This window comes from Macaca fascicularis, chromosome 1 (genome assembly GCF_037993035.2).
Source record: "Macaca fascicularis isolate 582-1 chromosome 1, T2T-MFA8v1.1".
In the NCBI taxonomy this organism is placed as follows: Eukaryota; Metazoa; Chordata; class Mammalia; order Primates; family Cercopithecidae; genus Macaca; species Macaca fascicularis.
This window is the reverse complement of record NC_088375.1, coordinates 177,962,891-177,983,235: the sequence shown is the minus strand read 5'-3', so window position 1 is coordinate 177,983,235 and position 20,345 is coordinate 177,962,891. Positions and strand designations below refer to the sequence as shown.

The following is a 20,345-nucleotide window of genomic DNA, read 5'->3' as shown; positions in this document are numbered from 1 at the left end:
GAACTTAGCAGGAAAAAAGCCCTTTGTCTTTATAGTTCTTTAGCATATATACTTCTGTTAATTGACTTTTTGTTAGAAAATCAGACATGCTGATATATTTGCAGCTGCTTGTATCAGCATATACGTTTAGAATAATAATGGGCTGGGTGCAGTGGCTCATGCCTGTAATCTCAGCACTTTGCGAGGCTGAGATGGGAAGATTGCTTGAGCCCAGAAGGTCAAGACCAGCCTGGTCAACATTTATATTAAAATTTTTTTTAATTAAAAAAACAAGTGGTAATAATACTGATTTGTTGCTTTAAAACAGATGTTTGCATATTTATAGACTTCAGAAGAAAAATGTAAATATGTTTACAGGGAAGAGTAATTTGTACATAGGTAGATGGCATGAAAGTATCATTCATCTCTGTACTTTAATAGGATAACTTGAATCTATAGTTTTCATCATTTTTTGCTTATATATATATTTACTTACTTATATATATTCAGTTTTTTAATGTCTGGGAATTCTTTCCATTGTTTTAATTTTTTTTTTTTTTTTTTTAAAGAGATGGGGGTCTTGCTATGTTTACCAGGCTGGTCTTGAACTCCTGGCCTAAAGCAGTTTTCCCATCTCAGCCTCCCAAAGTGCTAGGATTACAGGCATGAGCCACCACACCTGGCCAATGTTTGGGAATTATTGATTTGATAAACTATAGTTCAATAGGGAAAAGAATTACTAATTATTGAAAAATTACACAATACCAAGCATTTTGCTTTATGGCTTGACTTATGTTATTGCATTGACTTTTCATAGATAGCTAGAAACCATTTTATAAACCATGAAACTGAAGCTCAGAAAGGTTATGTCATGATTTATGTATCTGTTTGCCCCTATTAAATTATGCATTACTTTAAATTAGGGACCAATTATTAATTCATAGCAAAATGCACAAGATCTAACACATATTAAATGTTGAGTAAATCTGTGTTTGTTGAAAATTACACAGCTAATAAGAAGCACAACTGGGGCTCAACTTGGAACTTAACCTGAATTCAAAACCTGTGCTATTTCCACTCTTCCAAATTGTTACATCTGTTCTGTGATATCTATCCTTCTTTCAATCTATCATGTTTTATTTATCTCTTATGCTACTACGTACTTACTGTCTCAATATTATTTTTGTACATCTACTATTTTCTTGTAAGATAGCCATTGGAAGTTCAAAAATATATCTTCATATTTATTTGCTTATTTAACCATTTTCGCTTTTATTCATTCAACAGATACTTATTTCACATCTGCTCTGTGCACAGTCTTGTGCTAGGTGCTGGGAATATAGTGGTAAACAAGATAGATATTATCTTAATGGAAAACACATCTTTGTGTTCTCCAGCTATCTTAGGCTTAGTAATAGTATTAATGTTATAGTTAAAGCGAGAGGTCTGAAGTTCAACTGAGCACAGATCCCAGTGCATCTGTTTGTTAGCTATGTGCAACTTAGTTACTTCCCACATATATTAGAATTTTGGGGAGGGCAATCATAGATCAAAACATGTGAAATTGTCATTTAAGTAGGTCTAAAAATGATTGAATATCAGAAACTGCAAATATTCAACTTAATATAATTAAAGCTTTTAGAACAATGTCTAGAACATATTAGCTATTAATATTATTTTTGAGGGAATATTTGAAAACCTGTTAGCTGCACTTAAAGAAATTTGGGCATATCATGAGGTTTCTAAAAGTTGATAGTCTTTATAATCTAACCTTAAGTCATATATCAATTTCAGGTATCAGGTAGCAGTGATAGAAATACATAATTTCTGATGGCTGTATAATAGCCTATGTGAAGTGAATTGCTTTTGTCTCAGATGAACCTTCATAAACATCCTAGTTACTGCTCACTTTGGTAGAGTTAGTTCAGAAAACAACTCCTGAAAATAAAAAGCTAGAAGGATGGCTTTTAAAATTGACAGTTATTACAAGAAATTGTGGCATTTGACTAAATTAATGAAATGGAAATCAAATTTAGATTGTTTCCTTATTGTTTTTTAAAATTAATTTTAAAAATAGAATTCACATATCATAAATTTATCACTTTAGATTGTATAATTTACTGGCTTTTCATATATTCACAAAGTTCCACAATCATTATGGCCATCTAATTCCAGAACTTTTTTTATCATCCTTGAAAGAAACTATACACACTGATAGTCACTCCCCATTTCCCCTTCCTTCTATCCCCTGGCAACCGCTAATCTACCTTCTGTCTTTATGCCTGTTCTGAACATTTCATATAAATGGAATTATACAGTATGTGGTCTTTTGTATCTGACGTCTGTCATTTAGCATGTTTACAAAGCACTTTCCTACTGTAGCATGTATTAGTACTTCATTTTTTTTTGCTTGAAAAATATTGCAGTGTATGAATATACTACATTTTGTTTATGCATTCGTTGATGAAGATTGAATTGTTTCTAATTTGTGGCTTTTATGACTACTGTTTCCATGAACATTTACATACACAGTTTGTATGGCTATGCTTTCATTTCTCTTGGGTGTATATACCTAGAGTTTATAATCGTTTTATGTTGTTACTGCTGCTCCTGTTTGTTCGTTTAGTGATTTTCTGATCTGATTCTGTAAAATCTGTATTCTTTTTTATACATGGCTACTGAAATCTCTCTTTGGTTAGCTTAATGATCAGCTAATGATTAGATAAAAATTTCCTTAAATGTCCTGATCTAATAAGTCTTCCATCCTTTGCTGATGGGCTCTGTGTGATGTTGGGGTACATCCTCAGTGCTCCAACAGGCAGTTGTCACTCTGCCTTAGCCTTCACTTCCTGCTTGTGCAGAGCCTCAAAATCTGCCAATCATGAGAAATTATGGCCCTTTCAGTTTTTTTCTCAGGCAAACACACAACCCTGCATTTGTTTCTGGCCTTTCTGAGTCCTAGAAATACATCAGAGCTTTCCAAAGACCCCTCTGGAAATGGTATTTCCTAATGTTTCCTTTTAAGTGTCTTGGTCAGCTTTTTGTTTACCCAACTTTCACTGCTGCTTCAGGTAGTTGGGATGTTAGACAGTTGCCACTGATTTTTTTTTTTTTTTTTTTTTTTTAAACAAATGCCCTGGGGAGAAGGCTGTTTGCAGGAGTAAGCTGTGAGTCAGGTCATGTAAAAACCAGGCTTGTGAGTGGAGGTTCCTAGAGAACTGCTAGACATGTAAAATAATGACAGTTCTCTCATGGTAAGATTTTCAGGGAGCTCTAAACTATTCTGCTCCTCTGTTCTCCCCACCCCCAATGCCCCAGTGGTTGTTAAGCTCCTTGTTTTCTCAGCTCTGTGATCATGAGGCTGTTGGTTTTCAAGGCTGCCATGGAGCTGGACAAAGGGAAATGGATATAGGACAACTTAAAAAGCCACAAATCTCACATTTCTTACTGAGATTCAGCCATTTTTCTTGAATAAACCGTCTTCAGATTGTTGCAAGCCTTTGGTGAATTTCCAAAGTTGATTTTCACAGTTTTTGCTGGTATTTTATTGTTTTATGGAATAATAGATTTTTGGAGTTTATTTTGAAAGTGCCTAACTTTTCTATTTGTCATTGATATTTACAAAATATTAGACATGTAACATATTTTTGTCTTCTTTTACTTCTTTTGTAGCTGGGTGTGGTGGTGCACACCTGTAATCCCAGGTACTCAGGAGGCCGAGACAGGAGACTCACTTGAACCTGGGAGGCAGAGATTGCAGTGAACCAAGATTGAGCCACTGCACTCCAGCCTGAGTGACAGAGTGAGACTCTGTCTCAAAAAATATATATATACATAGAGAGAGGGAGAGAGGAAAGATCTATCTCAAGTTATTTTTATTGCTGAACACTAATAGGGGCTTAATATTATTATATAGCCAATAAACACATGAATGAATTTTTGTGTTCATATTTTATTTATCATATATGCAGAATTTATTGACCATTTACTCTTTACTAGGTAGTAGGGTAGAGCTAAATAAGGTATGGTCACTATTTCAAGAAGCTCTCAGTTTACTGGGCAAGATTAGAAAAAAAATCAACAACTATAAGAATGTATTGTGATAGAAAAATCTAGTAGCTGTAGAATTTTTATCTTTGTACATATCCTCAAGGCCTGACACACCATTATTTCCTACTTGGACTGTTGAAACTAGCTTCACCATCATCATTTTTATCTTTTCAATTTATTTTCTATACCACAAACAAAATGATCTTTACAGAATGATAATTAGGTTATGTTACCCTGTCTCTTTAAAATCCTTCAATGATTTTCATCAACCACCAGTTCAAATCATGAGATTTCCTTTTTATAGCCTACAATTCTTAGAAATATCTGATTTCATTTGGCACTCCATCTCACAGCTCATTCTGCTTTCATGATATTGAGCTCATTCCAGTTCCTAGAGCACAGCACAACTCTTTTTTGTCTCATGGTCTTTGCACATATTGTTTCTTTTGCTGGGAATATCTGTTCCGCAACTCTTTGCATAATTGACTTCAGATCATTCTAGTGTCTGCTTAAATATTACTCAGAGTGGCTTCCTTGATCACTTGCCTCTCGTTGTAAATTATATACTCTCATTTTACTCTATGCAATTTCTTTTGCAATCTTTATCACAGGATTTGCATATTTGTATATTTGTAACTATATTTTATGTATATTTGTTTAATCTCTATTCAGCTAAAATATAATCTTTGTGAGGAATGTTTCTTTTTATCCATAGTATGTCCTCAGTAAATATTCAAAAATAAATTAATCAGTGAATAGAAGACATTCAGTCAAAATATGTCTTCATCTGAACTTACGGGATGCCCAATTCTACCAGGTAGTAATGCCTGAACAATCTCGAAGGAGTAGTTTGTGTTAGATGAAAATAGTTTGATATTCTAGGATAACAATAGTAACATCAAGCGCAAAGGCCCAGAAGTGTGGGAAAATAAGGCTTAGGAGAGCAGTTCTCAAAATTTTTGATTTTAAAATCTTGTAACTCTTAAAACTTATTGAGGACCTCAAGGGGAATTTTTAAAAATGCAGGTTATATCTATCAATATTTACTGTATTAGAATTAAAACTGAGAAATTAAGAAAATATTTAATTTACTTAAAAATAACTATAAACCTACTACATGTTAAATAATACATCTTTCATGAAAAATCACCATATTTTCCAAAAAAAATTGTGAGAAGAATGACTTTATATCAAAGACAGCTAGGTTCTCATACCTTCTTCATTCAATCTGTTGCATTATTTTGTATTAGTTGAAGTGTATAAAGAAGGTCTGACCTCACTCAGATAAGTGGTTGGGAAAGAAAAAAAGTGTATTTATTATTATTAACACCAACTTTATCAGAAAGTCTTTAAGTATTGAGAAGCTGTGAAACTCATACAAATCATACAAAAGTTTTGCTTGAAAGCTTGAATTTTATCATTAGCAACAAATATTGCTGGTTGTTTTCCTTAAAGCGATGGGCTCGCTTTTTTCATTTTTGAGAAAATGTCGGCCAAATGCCAAGTCTTAATAACCATAGTTATTCAAGGGTAGTGGGTAATTAACTTGCTTAGGATCACATAGCTAGTAAGTGGCAGAGCTAGGTCTAGAGACCAGATCTTTTGATTATATTCTATTATGTTGCCCTATGTCTAAATTATTTGGACTTGCCAAAGCGTGTCTTACAATAGTGTATTGTGGTGTTTTTCCTAGAGAGCATGAATGGTTTAAACAAGATTTGCCCAGTTACTTATTTCCTGAAGACCCTTCCTATGATGCTAACGTCATTGATGATGAGGCTGTGAAAGAAGTGTGTGAAAAATTTGAATGTACAGAATCAGAAGTAATGAACAGTTTATATAGTGGTGACCCTCAAGACCAGCTTGCAGTGGCTTATCATCTTATCATTGACAATCGGAGAATAATGAACCAAGCCAGTGAGTTCTACCTCGCCTCTAGTCCTCCGTCTGGTTCTTTTATGGATGATAGTGCCATGCATATTCCCCCAGGCCTGAAGCCTCATCCAGAAAGGATGCCACCTCTTATAGCAGACAGCCCCAAGGCAAGATGTCCATTGGATGCACTGAATACGACTAAGCCCAAATCTTTAGCCGTGAAAAAAGCCAAGTGGCATCTTGGAATCCGAAGTCAGAGCAAACCATATGACATTATGGCTGAAGTTTACCGAGCTATGAAGCAGCTGGATTTTGAATGGAAGGTAGGAAATTATAATGTAATAAGATCATTTGTAGAAGTCATTTTTCTATATTGTAAGCTGCTCTGAGCTCCTGAGTTGAGTATTAAGCCCATCTTTTTCTAGTAATATGCCATGCACATTAAAAACAAAACAAATAACCTCTGTAAGGATGAAAAGTGGTTGATACTGGGAACCAACATATTTTGAATTATAGCAGTGTTCTTGGTCAAGAAAAAAAGGAATCAACTAGAAACCTTCTGAGAAAATAGCTTACCAGTTTCAGCATACATCATAGCAATGAAAAATCATGAGTGTCTTCAAAGATAGTATGTTTTTACTTTCTCTTTTTTTTAGGGAGGTTTTTTTTTTCTTTTCTTTTTAGGGAACAGAGGCAGGTGGTTGTAATAGCTAGTGGTCAGTACAAATTATATCAGGACATATTTATTCAGTCAATTAACACTTTTCTCCAAGTTGTGATATTCTCTCTTATTTGGCTAGTGCTTTTAATACTTATAGTATATTTTCCTTACTCTCACGCCACAGTTTGCTTTTCTTAAAAATTAGTGCTCAATTTCATTTCAGTTCTATTTGAATATATGTGTGGGGAGGGGCATTTTTTTCTTCGGATATGCCTTTCACTCTTGTTCTTTTCTTGAGGATTGTGAACTTTTAAAGGAAGAAGAAAAATGTGCAAAATTACCACATAAATATGCATTTGACATGTTCAAATAAATCAGTCATTTTCATTTTATTATCTGTACATGAAATAAATATTTTCTTAAAATCATTTAAAAAACAGATCTCTTTGTTTTGAAGCAGTCGTATTTAGTTAAAAAAGAAATGTTAACATTTTTAAAATTCTGTACTGAAACATTTTTGAAACTAGTACCACAGATGTTTTGAAAATCCAGAACCTTCAATGCAGTGTTTTTTTGTTTGTTTGTTTTGTTGTTGTTGTTTGTTTGTTTTTTTGAGACAGAGTCTCACTCTATTGCCCAGGCTGGAGTGCAGTGGTGCAGTCTTGGCTCACTGCAACCCAGGGTCAGGCTATCCTCTCACCTCAGCTTCCCTCGTAGCTGGGACTACAGGCGCCTGCCACCACACTCAGCTGATTTTTTTGGTATGCTTTTGTAGAGATGGGGTTTTACCATGTTGCCCAGGCCGGTCTCAAGCTCCTGGGCTCAGGCAGTCCACCCACTTTTGCCTCCCAAAGTGTTGGAATTACAGGCATAAGCCACCATGCCTGGTCCTCTTTGTTCCTTCTACTCCACAAGCATCCATGAACATGGTTCAAGCAGAGACTGGGCAACCAAATTATAATTGATGTTTTAGAGTTGATGCTTATCTAGAGTGAAAGCTAGACCCGATGTAATCTCTGGGTTCTCTTTTTCTTTTATATTTCACTTTTTTCTTCAGTACCCCAAATTTATTCAAGTAGCTTTTCCTTTAAATCTTAATTGCCATACAATACTGCTAGTGGGGATTAAATAAATACTAAAGTAAACTACCAGTAATATAAAAAAATTATTCAGATATTCCTTTCCTATCTCACCCCTATTAATTACTTATTTTGACCTTTTTTTGCATAAAAAGGGAGATATTTTGTAGTTGATTATTTTTATTGATTTTTCACTTTAGGTAGTGAATGCATACCATCTTCGTGTAAGAAGAAAAAATCCAGTGACTGGCAATTACGTGAAAATGAGCTTACAACTTTACCTGGTTGATAACAGGAGCTATCTTTTGGACTTTAAAAGCATTGATGGTAAGGAAGCTATGCATTGCATGAGCTCTGAGAAGATAAAACTTGGCACTAGTTGACCAGATGTTAAAATCATCTCGAAGACATCCGGTGGGTAGGTCATGCACTGGTTTTTAAGTAATCTTAGACTTAACCAAAATGTAAGTGAAGTGAAAAGGATGAAAGACATGTTGAATACCTCTTACCTGGCATCTTTCCACAAGAAGTATCTCCGTGGCATAAAAGAATCATTTGAAGTATTGGCCATGGAGCACAAGTAAGGAACAATAGGGAAGTAGGTTTCACTTTTTAAAATTAACTGATTTGTCAGATTCTTTGTCACATTTCTCCATTCATATTTTATTAGTTAGTATTGTAGTGTCTAAACTTTCCCCTTCATCACCTTTCCTCATCCTGGGTGGCCAGGGTGACCAAATAGGTCTCCATTGGGATTTGGGTTGGATTTAGGTACTCATGGCAATCAAGGAGCCAGAGGCATCAGGGAAAATTGTCATGTCCAAGAACTTAGTGTGTGCTAAGAATTAAACTTGGGTAAACCAAATCTGATTATTCATTTCAGAGGCCCAAGTGGGATAAAACCAGAATAAACTGAGGGTCAGGTGCTGGATGGAACAAAAATGGAACTGAGTTTAGAGTTAGGGAAGTTGTTTTAAACAAAGTATTTAAATTTTACTCTTGAACTACCATCAAATATGTACGGTAGTGTTTATATGGATCCCAGACCTCTTTCATCGAAATTACATGTTGTTATTAAAACACAGATCCCTGTGTTTTGGTCCTGGGAATCGTAGAATCTGCAGTTTTAACAAGATTTCTCTCACTTTGCCCCCCACTTCCCCAAGGCAATATATGATGGTAACTTTTATTTTTACCTTAATGATTTTTTTTGTTGATATGCTAGAAGAAAATAAGTTGTCAAGGATACGCTTTCTTCACATGAAGAGATATCAGTTTGATTGATGCCAGTATCAATGCCCAATACTCCGATTTGAGAAGGACTTAGAGGCCACATTTTGGCTGTGTGCACGTGTTGTGATTGGTAGCGATGTTTGTTATGATTGTTGGAAGGAAGAGAACTGTGCTTCTAAAACACTGAAACATGACATTCATTATTAAGTTGCCTTTGCTCAGATGTGTTTACTTAATATTCTGAATATCATAAATTCATAGGAAGGGCTTGGGCATATATACTTTTCATATAAATTGCTCTTCTTTGGTCCATTTCAGATGAAGTAGTGGAGCAGAGGTCTGGTTCCTCAACACCTCAGCGTTCCTGTTCTGCTGCTGGCTTACACAGACCAAGATCAAGTTTTGATTCCACAACTGCAGAGAGCCATTCACTTTCTGGCTCTCTCACTGGCTCTTTGACCGGAAGCACATTGTCTTCAGTTTCACCTCGCCTGGGCAGTCACACCATGGATTTTTTTGAAATGTGTGCCAGTCTGATTACTACTTTAGCCCGTTGATCTGTCTCTAGTTTCTTTCTGTTATTGCACTATGAAAATCAGATATATTCTTTAAATTTTTATCTTACTTTTGGATAATATCCACTGCAATACTAATTGAGAGACATGAATTATATCCAGGGGACACACAATGCTATTGAAATTACTGAAAACAAAATATCTGACATCTTATTTACTTGTAGAAATCTGTAATTCTATTGTGCCTATGATAAATTCACATAGGCAGTATCTTTAATAGGTTAATATCGATGAAGATTTTTAATTACAATAATGAGTTCACTACGGATGATTAACACACCACACTGGCGAACCATCTCAATGTAAGGGTGGTTTGGCAACACCTCCTTGCTTTACTGTTTGGTGTAGGTAAATCCAGTTTACTTCCTAAATTTCAGTAGGCTTTATGCTGTGTTTATGCCCCCAATTTATTTTAACAAAAGAAGATTAAAAAGTAAAAGAACCACGAGTAAGATATTATTTAAATGTTGAAATCTTAAAAACCTGCCCCCAAGGTTTCAGAAGCCAAGTTCTTTTAACAGTATTTTTACAAATACTGCCTAGTATATTCAACAGAAGGACTGTGGTCATGTCACAGGTAACCACAATTTTCAGGTTTCTTAAAAGCAGCTGTAACTGACTCAGTATTTTATCTTGAGATTTCCCTGAATAATATATTTATCTTAAGAGCATTCGAGTTTCAAATTAGTATTGGAACACCTGGAATTGCAACAACTTTTGTCTTTTACATATACTTACATCTTTTAAAAAATGTCTTCAAAACCTACCTTTCTCAAATTCTTTTGGCTCTATTTATTTTTGCATTTCACCAAACAGTGATAAAATAGTTAAATGAAAAAAAGCAAGGTATCAACAGTCCCTTAAATGAGAATTATCTTTGATCTTTATTTTGTGTGTTAGATGTTAGGGTCCTGGTGCATCTCATAATGCTGATTCTTCATGGCAAGCCACTCCCTTCACCCCACCTATCCTAGTCACTCTTGTCTTTGTTCATTGTTTGATCCTCAGTGGTTGGTGGGTACAGCTTTGAATCTTTTCTAGTTCCAAGTTTGAAAACACTCTTCTGGCCCTAAGGGCTTTCGTACACTTCCAAAGCTTGATAGGCTATGACCTTCACTGTTGAACCTGATAGGGCAGGGAAGCTTTGAACATCAAGAAAAAATTTTTCTCTTCAATAAATAAATATGTGTATTCACACACCAGTGCTTTTAAGCAAAAACCAGTTTTTGTTTTGTTTTGTTTTGCTTTGTGCAGGTTTTTTTAAGATTAAAAAAACACAAACTATAGCAGGGTAGATAATAGTTTATGATTATATTTTGTTTTGTTTTAGTAAAAGTATTTAATTTTAAATTATGTGTAATTTATCTAATTTGTATTTATTTGTTATTTTTATGTTGTAATTAACACTTATTTACCTGGATTACCCTAAAAAACATTAAGCTCTTGAAAACAAAAAAATTACATTACCTTGACAGGTTTCTCTTTGACAAAAGTAATGTATGTTCTACCAAGAAGCAAATGAGAATATTAGACTAAGTTACTCCTGTGTTAGTGGAAAACAAGTGTGTCTATCTTTAAATATTCTTTGAATTAGGAGTTTGCATTGTGTCACATCATATGGCTTTGCAGATCTTTTAAAAACTGATGTTAAGTAACTTATAAGTCCAACTTCTTAATATCAAAATAAAAGAATCGTTCACCAATTTGGGAATGAGGGCGGGTTGCAATTTGAGATAGTTTAAAGTTTAATTATTGAAATACTGCCATCTTGTGGCACCAAAGGGTAATTTTTACCCTTTGAGATGCTGTGATTATTTGTATAGAGATAAGCAGTCCTGCTGTGTTAGTCTGATGTGCATTATAGATATGGCATATTTTGGGTTCTCCAAATGGGCACACACCTGTTTTGGGAAAACCAGGGCCACTTCATAATATTGTCCTGATTATGAATGGAATTACCTTAGAAATAAGGAACTAATCAGATTACTTAACCCTAATGACAAAATCCACAAAAATTTTGAAGGCAGAGAAACAGAAGGAATCCAGTGGTGTTTTAGCTCCATTAGTCTCATCAGATATTAAAAAATTGTTCATATCAAAATTACCTTATATGGATGATTGCCATGTTTTGTAAGAGTTAATTTATTTACTGTTTTCTAACTCTTGCCGGTATTTATGAACAGCTGTAGTTTGATATTTACCTACTGAATTTTAGGAGAACTAATGGTCACAGTTTGGGTTCTTTTATGTGTATGTTTTTAAAACAGCTATTTTGTGAATCTAGGTGGTTGGGTTTTAGAGAGAAGATTTCAGGAGACGCAGTCCAGCACAATTAGAGCTAAAACATTGTTACAGCAGGTGTTTTTGTTGCTCATGGGCAGATAGAGGGAAAGAATCAGTTGTTAACCCCAAATTTCCACATTTCAGTCTTGTAAACTCTGGATGTGGTAGGTAAGTGTGGGCTAAGAATAATTTCCTCCAGTTAAAACTCAGGAGAAGAGCTTCTATTATTAGGTTATAGATAAGGCCTTAGTTATATCATGGAAATGAACTCCATGTAGTTCTAGAACTGCATTTCCCAAAGTATATCCTGTGAGATGCTCCACAGAAAAAAGATTGCATGGGCTAAGTTTGAAAAATGTTGCATGCTACTCTTCCCCTCGAAGATGACAGTAGATGTCAGCATTAAAGACTGACAGGTCTTTCTGTGAAAAAAAAGAAAGCCATATAACTGTTGAACTTTGCCCAAATTAATTTTTCATTTTAAAAAACTTAATATCCCATGAAAAAAGGCAAATTTGGGAAATACATTTTTTAGGAAAATATTGTCCCAGAATGCCATAATCAGGGTAGTTAATAACACTTCCTTTTCTCTTACTGGTTGTTGGGAGAGTCTGATTGAAAATTAGAATCATTTTGTTTTAACTTGCAGACATGTTCATCATGAGTGAATGCTGGATTAAATAGAATTTTCTATGTCTGTGACTTGTTTCATGACATCTTGGTTTTCTTAATCATCTTGTGTTATTATTTGAGTGCAACATTATTCTTATGAATGGGTGACTGAAAAACCTGAAACAAGATTACTTGTTAAAAAAAAAAGTCTAAGAGACTAGTGACTCATGCTTATGGCTCTGTGGGTAATGAATCATCACTGATTCTTTTAAAATGTGTAGTCAGTGAACATCTTCTAAATACTTTTCTTTGGGATACCATATGAAGATCTAATTCCTTATGTTTCAATGTAGGAACAGCTACCTTCTCAAATAGAATACGCAGGGAGGGAAGTAGGCAAACCATTTGCAAGTTGGGTTTTTGTTATGATTAACCTTTTAGGAGATGCTTTTATAATCTCTAGTGTTTACATTCCTTTATACTAGCGATCTATAAAAAGAATCCAGGAGCCTAAATCAGAAATAATCGTGTTTCTATGTCAAGGTATTGGCTATATGTAGCACAAACAATTCTCCATTTTCTGCAAATGGGTTTTTCAGTTTTATAATTCTGGGTTTGCTTTTTCTTATTCCCTAGCCAGTTTGTACTCAGGGAATACAAATTGATTTTTTTTGTTAAATGAGACATAGTTTAGAAAATAATCATAAACAACTATTATAGATTTTTGATCTATTGAATTTATCTGTAGCATCGAATAATGTGCAGTATACTGAGTTAATGTAGGCATCTCACTTTCCATTTATAAAATGTAAAAACCTGGAACATGCCTGCCACAGACACCACTTTGTCTATTCACTGGTTAATAATTTACATCCTATTAATGGTTGTAAAATCTCAGTATCTAAATGCTAAACATGTTCACAATTTTGTCTGTTTTTGTTTATTTGTTTTTAAAGACCCAAACCTTTTCAACCTTGCATTTATTTACTTGGTTCTCCTGTGTCACCCTGTGGCTTTTTAAATAGGAAATGTAATTTATTTTAATAGTAGTTCTCAAAGACTCTATTAAAAACTCTGGATGAGGGATATGTGCAATCTGTTGGTAAGTCACATCCTATGTTTGGCCTCATTTTTATAACTCCTAAAATGAGAGAGGTAGATTTTAACACTTCTAAGGTACTTTTGAGCTTTAAAGTTCTTTTCTGCTTTTTCATATGATTTGTGTTAGTGTTCACTTTTTATATATTTAGAGTTTTTATACTAGTGTGAATGTTTCTGTTTTGATTTGGTGAGGCATGTCAAAGGTATATACTTGAATATTTTTCTAAATACAGCTGCCAGAGAAATGCAAATGGCAAAAATCATCTAGAAATCCAAACATGGTGAAACATCATGTCCATTTGGCATGAAGCAAAGCGTTACAAATTTGGAGTGATGAAAGTGTTCCATATATTTTTTATAGTGATTTTTCGATCTAGAGACCCTTCACATTGTTTACTTACTATTACAGTAACTTTGGGAGGAAACCAGAGAAAGCATTTTTGCCATTTCCAGATGAGGAAGCAGGACCAGAAAGCTCGTCATAAAGCTTTAACACCATACAAGTATCCAGCAGTGATCAATCGCTCTTTATAGGAAACCACCTTTCCTCTGGGGAAGAACAGTCTGAATTAATAAAACATCAGAGTGGTTGAGTAATAAAAATAAATACAGATGTTTTGCTTTCAAGTCTTAGAGTGACATAAAGTAGTCTTAAATAAATAGTTCTTAGTTTATTTTAACCAGTTGATTGTACTAACAAGATGTAATTATCTGAAATATTTATGATTAGCATATTGGTTTTTATAAGTATTTCTAAGTTATTGAGGGTGCTTAAAAATACTGAAGAAACTTTAAGACATGATTCTTCTCATAATTTTATGTGATTCTTATAGCACAATCATTTTTCAAGATGGAAAACTAGGCCGGGCATGGTGGCTCATGCCTATAATCCCAGCACTTTGGGAGGCCGAGGTGGGTGGATGACTTGAGGTCAGGAGTTTGAGACCAGCCTGGCCAACATGGTGAAACCTTGTCTCTAATAAAAGTACAAAAATTATCCGGTGTGGTGGCAGGCTGCTTGTAATCCCAGCTACTCGGGAGGCTGAGGCACAGGAATCTCTTGAACCTGGGAGGCAGAGGTTGGAATAAGCCAAGTTCATGCCACTGCATGCCAGCCTGGGTGACAGCACAAGAGTCTGTCTCAAAAAAACGAAAAAGAAAAGTAGCTTCAGTCCCTGTCTAAATTGTTATAGTTTTTGACTATTATCTGAAATAGTCTTATCCAAATTTCATATGCAGATAATTTTTCATTTTGTATGTATATTAGATGATATAACTATTTTCATAGAATACTTTTCTAATTTATAAACACTGAATTATTATTAGCTTGATAGAGTTTCTCCCAAACCTTATAAAATTTTGTAACGTACTTATGTTTGAGCTTTAAAAATTATAAAAACTTCTTTTAAACAAGTTGCTGGCATCCTTACTAGCCTTTCCACCTATAATTATGATGCATTTGATGCCACTGAACAGTAATAGCACAAAGAACAGGTCTCACAGTCTAGACTGGATTGAGTTTTAATTAAACTTCTTCAGCCATAGCCTGATAAGAATCAGGCTGGGTCTAGAAGAGTTATCAGACTGTAGGCCTGTATTAATTTTGCAAGCTAATGTTAATGTTTACTGCCAGCCTTGCATAGCAATGCCAGTTTGCAGTTGTGACTATGTGTGTGACTTTTGGTAAAAATAGTTTATATCTAAAGTAGTTTAGATTTTATGGAAGTGGCTCTTGATGGTTTGGACAAGCAGGGTAGGTAAATTTCAATTACATTTAAAGTGTAATTAAATCCTAGAATAGAGCACTCTCCAGAAAAAAAGTAAGAATTTGGAGAATATCCTGGCATAAAAACGTTTTTGAATAATACATAGAATTTTGACAAGGTTCACACAGTGCACACAGTGTGACCTTTTTTGAGGCGGGCAGGGGGGGTTGCTGCTTCGTATTGCTTTAAAATTTCAAGGAGGAACAAAAACATTCTAGCCAAGGAGAATTGCACTGTTAATTTTTTTCTACTAATTTAAACGTGCATTTTTCACAGTTACATATTTCTTTAAAATAAGTTTTGCTATCAAAAATAGCAATTTTTCTAGACAGATAACATTTTCCTAAAGTGGAAAAGAAAGAGATCCACTGTTCTAAAAAACAAACAAACAAACAAAACACTAAATTGTGCCTTCTCCCTTAAATTATAAGAAGAGTAATAGTAAAACTTGTTTAAACTATGTTTTCTTTTTTTCTAATCCCTCTCAGTTCTCCTTAGATCTGCCTCCTACAAATGATCATGTTTGCATCTGCCTGATTGAGTTCCTTGGTCCAGCCTCTCACTATCACTATCAGAAGTTGTTCACTAAATGTATTTCCCTACTTCTTTCATGTTGATTGACTTTATAAGTCACATTGGTAAACATAACATTTGGCTACCTTCTTATGCTTTAAAAATTAATGCAATGAATGGCAGTTTTTATATTTTAACCCTTTAAAAAGTTTGTCAAGGAAACAACTCAGAGCTAAGAACAAAATCTAACTTGGAATCAGTTTCTTCCTTTGGCTGCTGAAGCAGCAGCAAGTCACATAACCTCATTTAGTTTTTCCATTTACAAAATGTGGATGATAACCTACCTCACAGATGTGTGTGAGCAACTGTTTGGAAGCCCTTGTTTAAATACAGGGTTTATATCCCCACATTCAATGTAAATTCCTTTTTTTAAAAAAATAAGTATCTTTGATACTGATAAGTATCTTGATTTTTAGGTAAGATCACAGTTTCACAAATTGTGGTGTTCTTAGGTGACATTTAGTCTTTCTTGAGACCTCAAGTATTCAAATATCAAACTTGTCCTGTGTTGTAACAAATATTCAGAATCTCTTAAAATGTTGGCTGGAGCTGCCTTAACGTACCAAAATACAGCTCTCAAGACTGTTCACAAATATCTGTGGTTGTACAATGTTTTGAACATTTAATGTAAAGTTGTTACAGAACTGTGAACTCTAAGGATAGTATCTTTATTATTTTAAGAAGAATGGTTGTGTTCTTTGTCATGTATGCTTAAATATACAGTGGATTTTGAGTGCAACAAATAAAACTGAAAATTAACAGCCATTAGGTTGTGTCATGACAATCATAATATAGGATATAATATTTACTTTTTTTTCAAAAACATCCTGCATTCATTCATTCTTAGCCTACCTTTGAAAAAGAAAAAAAAAAAATCAATAGGTTGATACATTGACCCATTGGAGTACTTCATTACGTATTTATTGAAAAATTTTTTAATTGTTAAAATTGGGACCACTTTTTATAATTGGTTTCAAGAAAAAATAGGACGGATGCGGAGGCTCACGCCTGTAATCCCAGCACTTTGGGAGTTGGGAGGCAGAGGCGGGTGATTCACGAGGTCAGGAGATTGAGACCATCCTGGCTACAATGGTGAAACCCCATCTCTACTGAAAAATACAAAAAAATTAGCCGGGCGCGGTGGCGGGAGCCTGTAGTCCCAGCTACTCGGGAGGCTGAGGCAGGAGAATGGCGTGAACCCGAGAGGCGGAGCTTGCAGTGAGCGGAGATCGCGCCACTGCACTCCGGCCTGGGCAACAGAGTGAGACTCCTTCTCAAACAAACAAACAGACTTCCAGTGCTTTTGTTTTCAAATAATCTCCGATTCAAATTTCAGTTTTGTTTGTTATATACTTTTTGTGAGTGTTAAATGATATGGGAAGGATTTGTCTTACAGTAACCATATGGAAAAGATGTTTTTCTGACTTACATAGCATTTCATAGTTACAGATTCTTCCTAATTAATGTTTGCACTGTATGAAACTCATAGGTAACAAACACAAAAGAGAAAAGCAGCCTGATTGCTTATAAGTTTTTTTCACAAAATCAAATTAAAGTCTCTGGTTCATTTGAAAGCTATTTTTGTTTCTGCTCCATCATTATGCTGGTATTCTGCACGCCAATTAATAGTTACAAGAAAGTTGTTAGTGGAAAAGATTGCCTATACTCATTGGCGATTTCACACCATCTTTGTCCATTTTTGTCATCTTAGTTGTACATTATAGTTTTTAACTTAAGCTATTGCATTGGTTTTCTACTGTTGCTGTAACAAATTACTACAAACTTAACAACTTAAAGTACAAATTATCTTATTGTTCTATATGTCAGAAATCCAGCAGGCTTAGCTGGTTTTTCTGCCTCAAGTCACACAAGCTGGAAACCAAAGTATTGATAGGGCTGGGCTGTGGAGGAGAATCTGTTTCCAATTGCATTGAGTTGTTGGCAGAATTTCGTTCCTTGCTGCTGTAGGATTGAGGTCCTTGTTGCCTTTTTGGCTGTTGGCTAGGAATCATTTAAAGCTTCTAGAGGCCATCATCATTCCTTGGCCCATGGCTCCCTTCATCTTCAAAACCAGCAACAAGTGGCTTATGGTTTGGATCTCTTCTTCCTTCTCTTCAACGACATGTTTCTGATTTGCTGAGACTGACTTTACTGCTTTCCATTTTCAAATTTTAAGGGCTCATGTGATTAAGCTGGGCCCACCTGGACTGTATGCTTTTTGAAAAACAGACTTTAGCCCTCATGAAAAAGACAAATGCAAACATATTGAAATCAGGATATACAGGTAAAGATTTCAATTCGCTTTTTCTAAACTTGAAGGAAAAGAACAGATTCGTTTTTATTAGTGAAAATATGTTTTATTTCCTAAATTGCATAGATAATAGATGCTTCCTATAGGAAATTTGAAAAGTGAAGGAAATTTTAAAAATCTGAGAAGAATCTCACCCATAATAAGAGGCAGCTACTTCTTAGTTTTGTTATTATATGTTCATATTTTTCCTCTTCCATTTCTTCCCCCTAGAATATACTTTAAAAAGTTTTGAAGATTTGCAGGAGAGGGCCTGGTCAAGAAGGTTGCTGTGCAATCTTAGAAATCTTAGAAGAGTGAGTATATCACAGAGGAACTCAGAAGTGGGAAGGGAGGTCTTGGGACATCTTAAGGTTGCTGGAGGGCCTGGCGTATATATCAATGAGTTTATGAATAGGCCAGTGTTAAGCCTCTGTTACAGTAAAGTGCTTTATTATGCTGCCTTTTATCTGATGATGCCATTATCTTTATTTTTATACAAAATTGAAAATAAAATGTAAACTTAGTCTTTCCATTGAAGCTTTATGCTCAGGGTTTCTGGGAGACAGATGACATCTGCTTAGAATATCACTGAAGTCTTAGTCATGGTATTTACATTTTGAAATCTTGCAGATTAATAATGTGAGAAATATATTTTTGATGCTTTGATTCCAAGAATGGAGGAAGTGGGACTGATATTAGTGAAATAGAAACATAACTGCATTAAGTATGGATAGAAAGGATAGAAAAACAATCATTTTTTTCTAAAAACCTATACCATATCAATAAATAGTAAGTACTAGTTTATATTAGACAAAACAGCTTATTCTTCAGTATATGCTATTTAATAGGCTTTTAACACTGAACGTTTTTCTGTCTATGCAAAAAAATTACTTAACAGCCATTCTATCAAGTCGTACAATTTGAATTTTAAAAATGTATTTTTGTTTTCAGCATCTTCCAACTTCAGAAAAAGCCAGGTACAAAAATGACACCACTAATACCATAGTGTGTATTAAGAATTTTAGATTACTTTTATATTATTACATTGTAGCATAACAACTACCCTGTGAAGTAGATAAGATCAGAGTTATTAGCTGTTTATTATTATTATTATTTTAGACGGAGTCTCACTCTGTCATCCAGTCTAGAGTGCAGTGGCGTGATTTCAGCTCACTGCAACCTCTGCCTCCTAGGTTCAAGCGATTCTGTCTCAGCCTCCTGAGTAGCTGGAATTACAGATGTGCACCAGCACACCCAGCTAATTTTTGTATTTTTAGTAGAAAAAGGGTTTCACCATATCGGCCAGCTGGTATCGAACTCCTGACCTCAAGTTATCTGCCCACCTCAGCCTCCCGAAATACTGGGACTACAGGTGTGAGCCACTGTGCCCAGCCTAGCCCTGTTTAAATAATGAGGAAATTGAGATGTAAAGAGCTGAGTCAAATTAAAACAAGGGACCATGTAATGAGGTGGAAAGTGCAGGGAACAAACCTATCTGAGTTCAAATTTAGTCCCGCTGTCACTCCAAGATTTAAAATGCTTAGTGGCTTGGTGAAGTGGCAAGAGTGATGTATGGTATATGATTCTCTGTTGGACAGGATTATTGCATGAAAGATTTCTGCTCAGCATAGTCATATACTCTTCTTGCCCACAGACCATACTTAGCCTTGTCTTCTACAATGCCTACTCTAACAGTTATGTTCCTGGAGAGCAGAAGAAGGCTGCAAATGCCCCTCACTGGGTAATAGTTTTAGTTCAGGGGGTCCAAGCAGAGTTTGGTCTCTAGTCTAAGCAGAAATATATTTCCAATCTTTAGTACAAGCCTTCATTTCATCTCCCAGAAAAGAAGTCTCAAAGCCATTCCCTAATTCTCCTTCTCTCTCACCGATACATCTAATTAGTCACCAAGACATTCTCTTTTACCTCTGTAATACCTCTAATGGGGCTCCTGTACCATATATTTCTGTTGCTGCTGTCTTAAGGTATAATGCCTTTTGCCTAGAATATTGCAAAAACAATTCACCTCTCCTTTATTATCCATATTGGTGATTGCTTCCCATCCCCCAAATATCTGGCATTTTCTTCCTATCCCCCAAATAACTGACATTTTTTTCCTGCTTAACCCTTAAATGACTCCTTAATCTCTAGAGGAAAAGGTACAAGTGAAGTCTGTCACATTCTAGCCCCACTTTGCCCCATTGCAAGCAGCTCTTGCCATTTCCCACCAGACATTCTTCACTCCATTTACTATGAATTTCTTCATAATCA

The 20,345-nt window shown here is 35.0% G+C and overlaps 1 protein-coding gene across 4 annotated transcripts in view; it reads left to right on the top strand.

Annotated features, from left to right (window-relative positions):
- Positions 1–10,671, top strand: part of PRKAA2 (protein kinase AMP-activated catalytic subunit alpha 2) — a 61,342-nt gene extending 50,671 nt beyond the window's left edge. For 2 of the 4 annotated variants that reach the window (XM_045370295.3, XM_065521867.2), the window contains exons 7-9: positions 5,723–6,227; positions 7,845–7,971; positions 9,196–10,671. In XM_045370295.3, the coding sequence (XP_045226230.1) occupies positions 5,723–6,227; positions 7,845–7,971; positions 9,196–9,434 (871 nt within the window). In that variant the 3' untranslated portion in view covers positions 9,435–10,671. Of the gene's footprint in view, positions 1–5,722; positions 6,228–7,844; positions 8,063–9,195 lie in introns of all 4 variants that reach the window. The other 2 variants (XM_045370304.3, XM_074005883.1) reach the window with 1 other exon arrangement.
- The last annotated feature ends 9,674 nt before the right edge of the window (positions 10,672–20,345 follow it).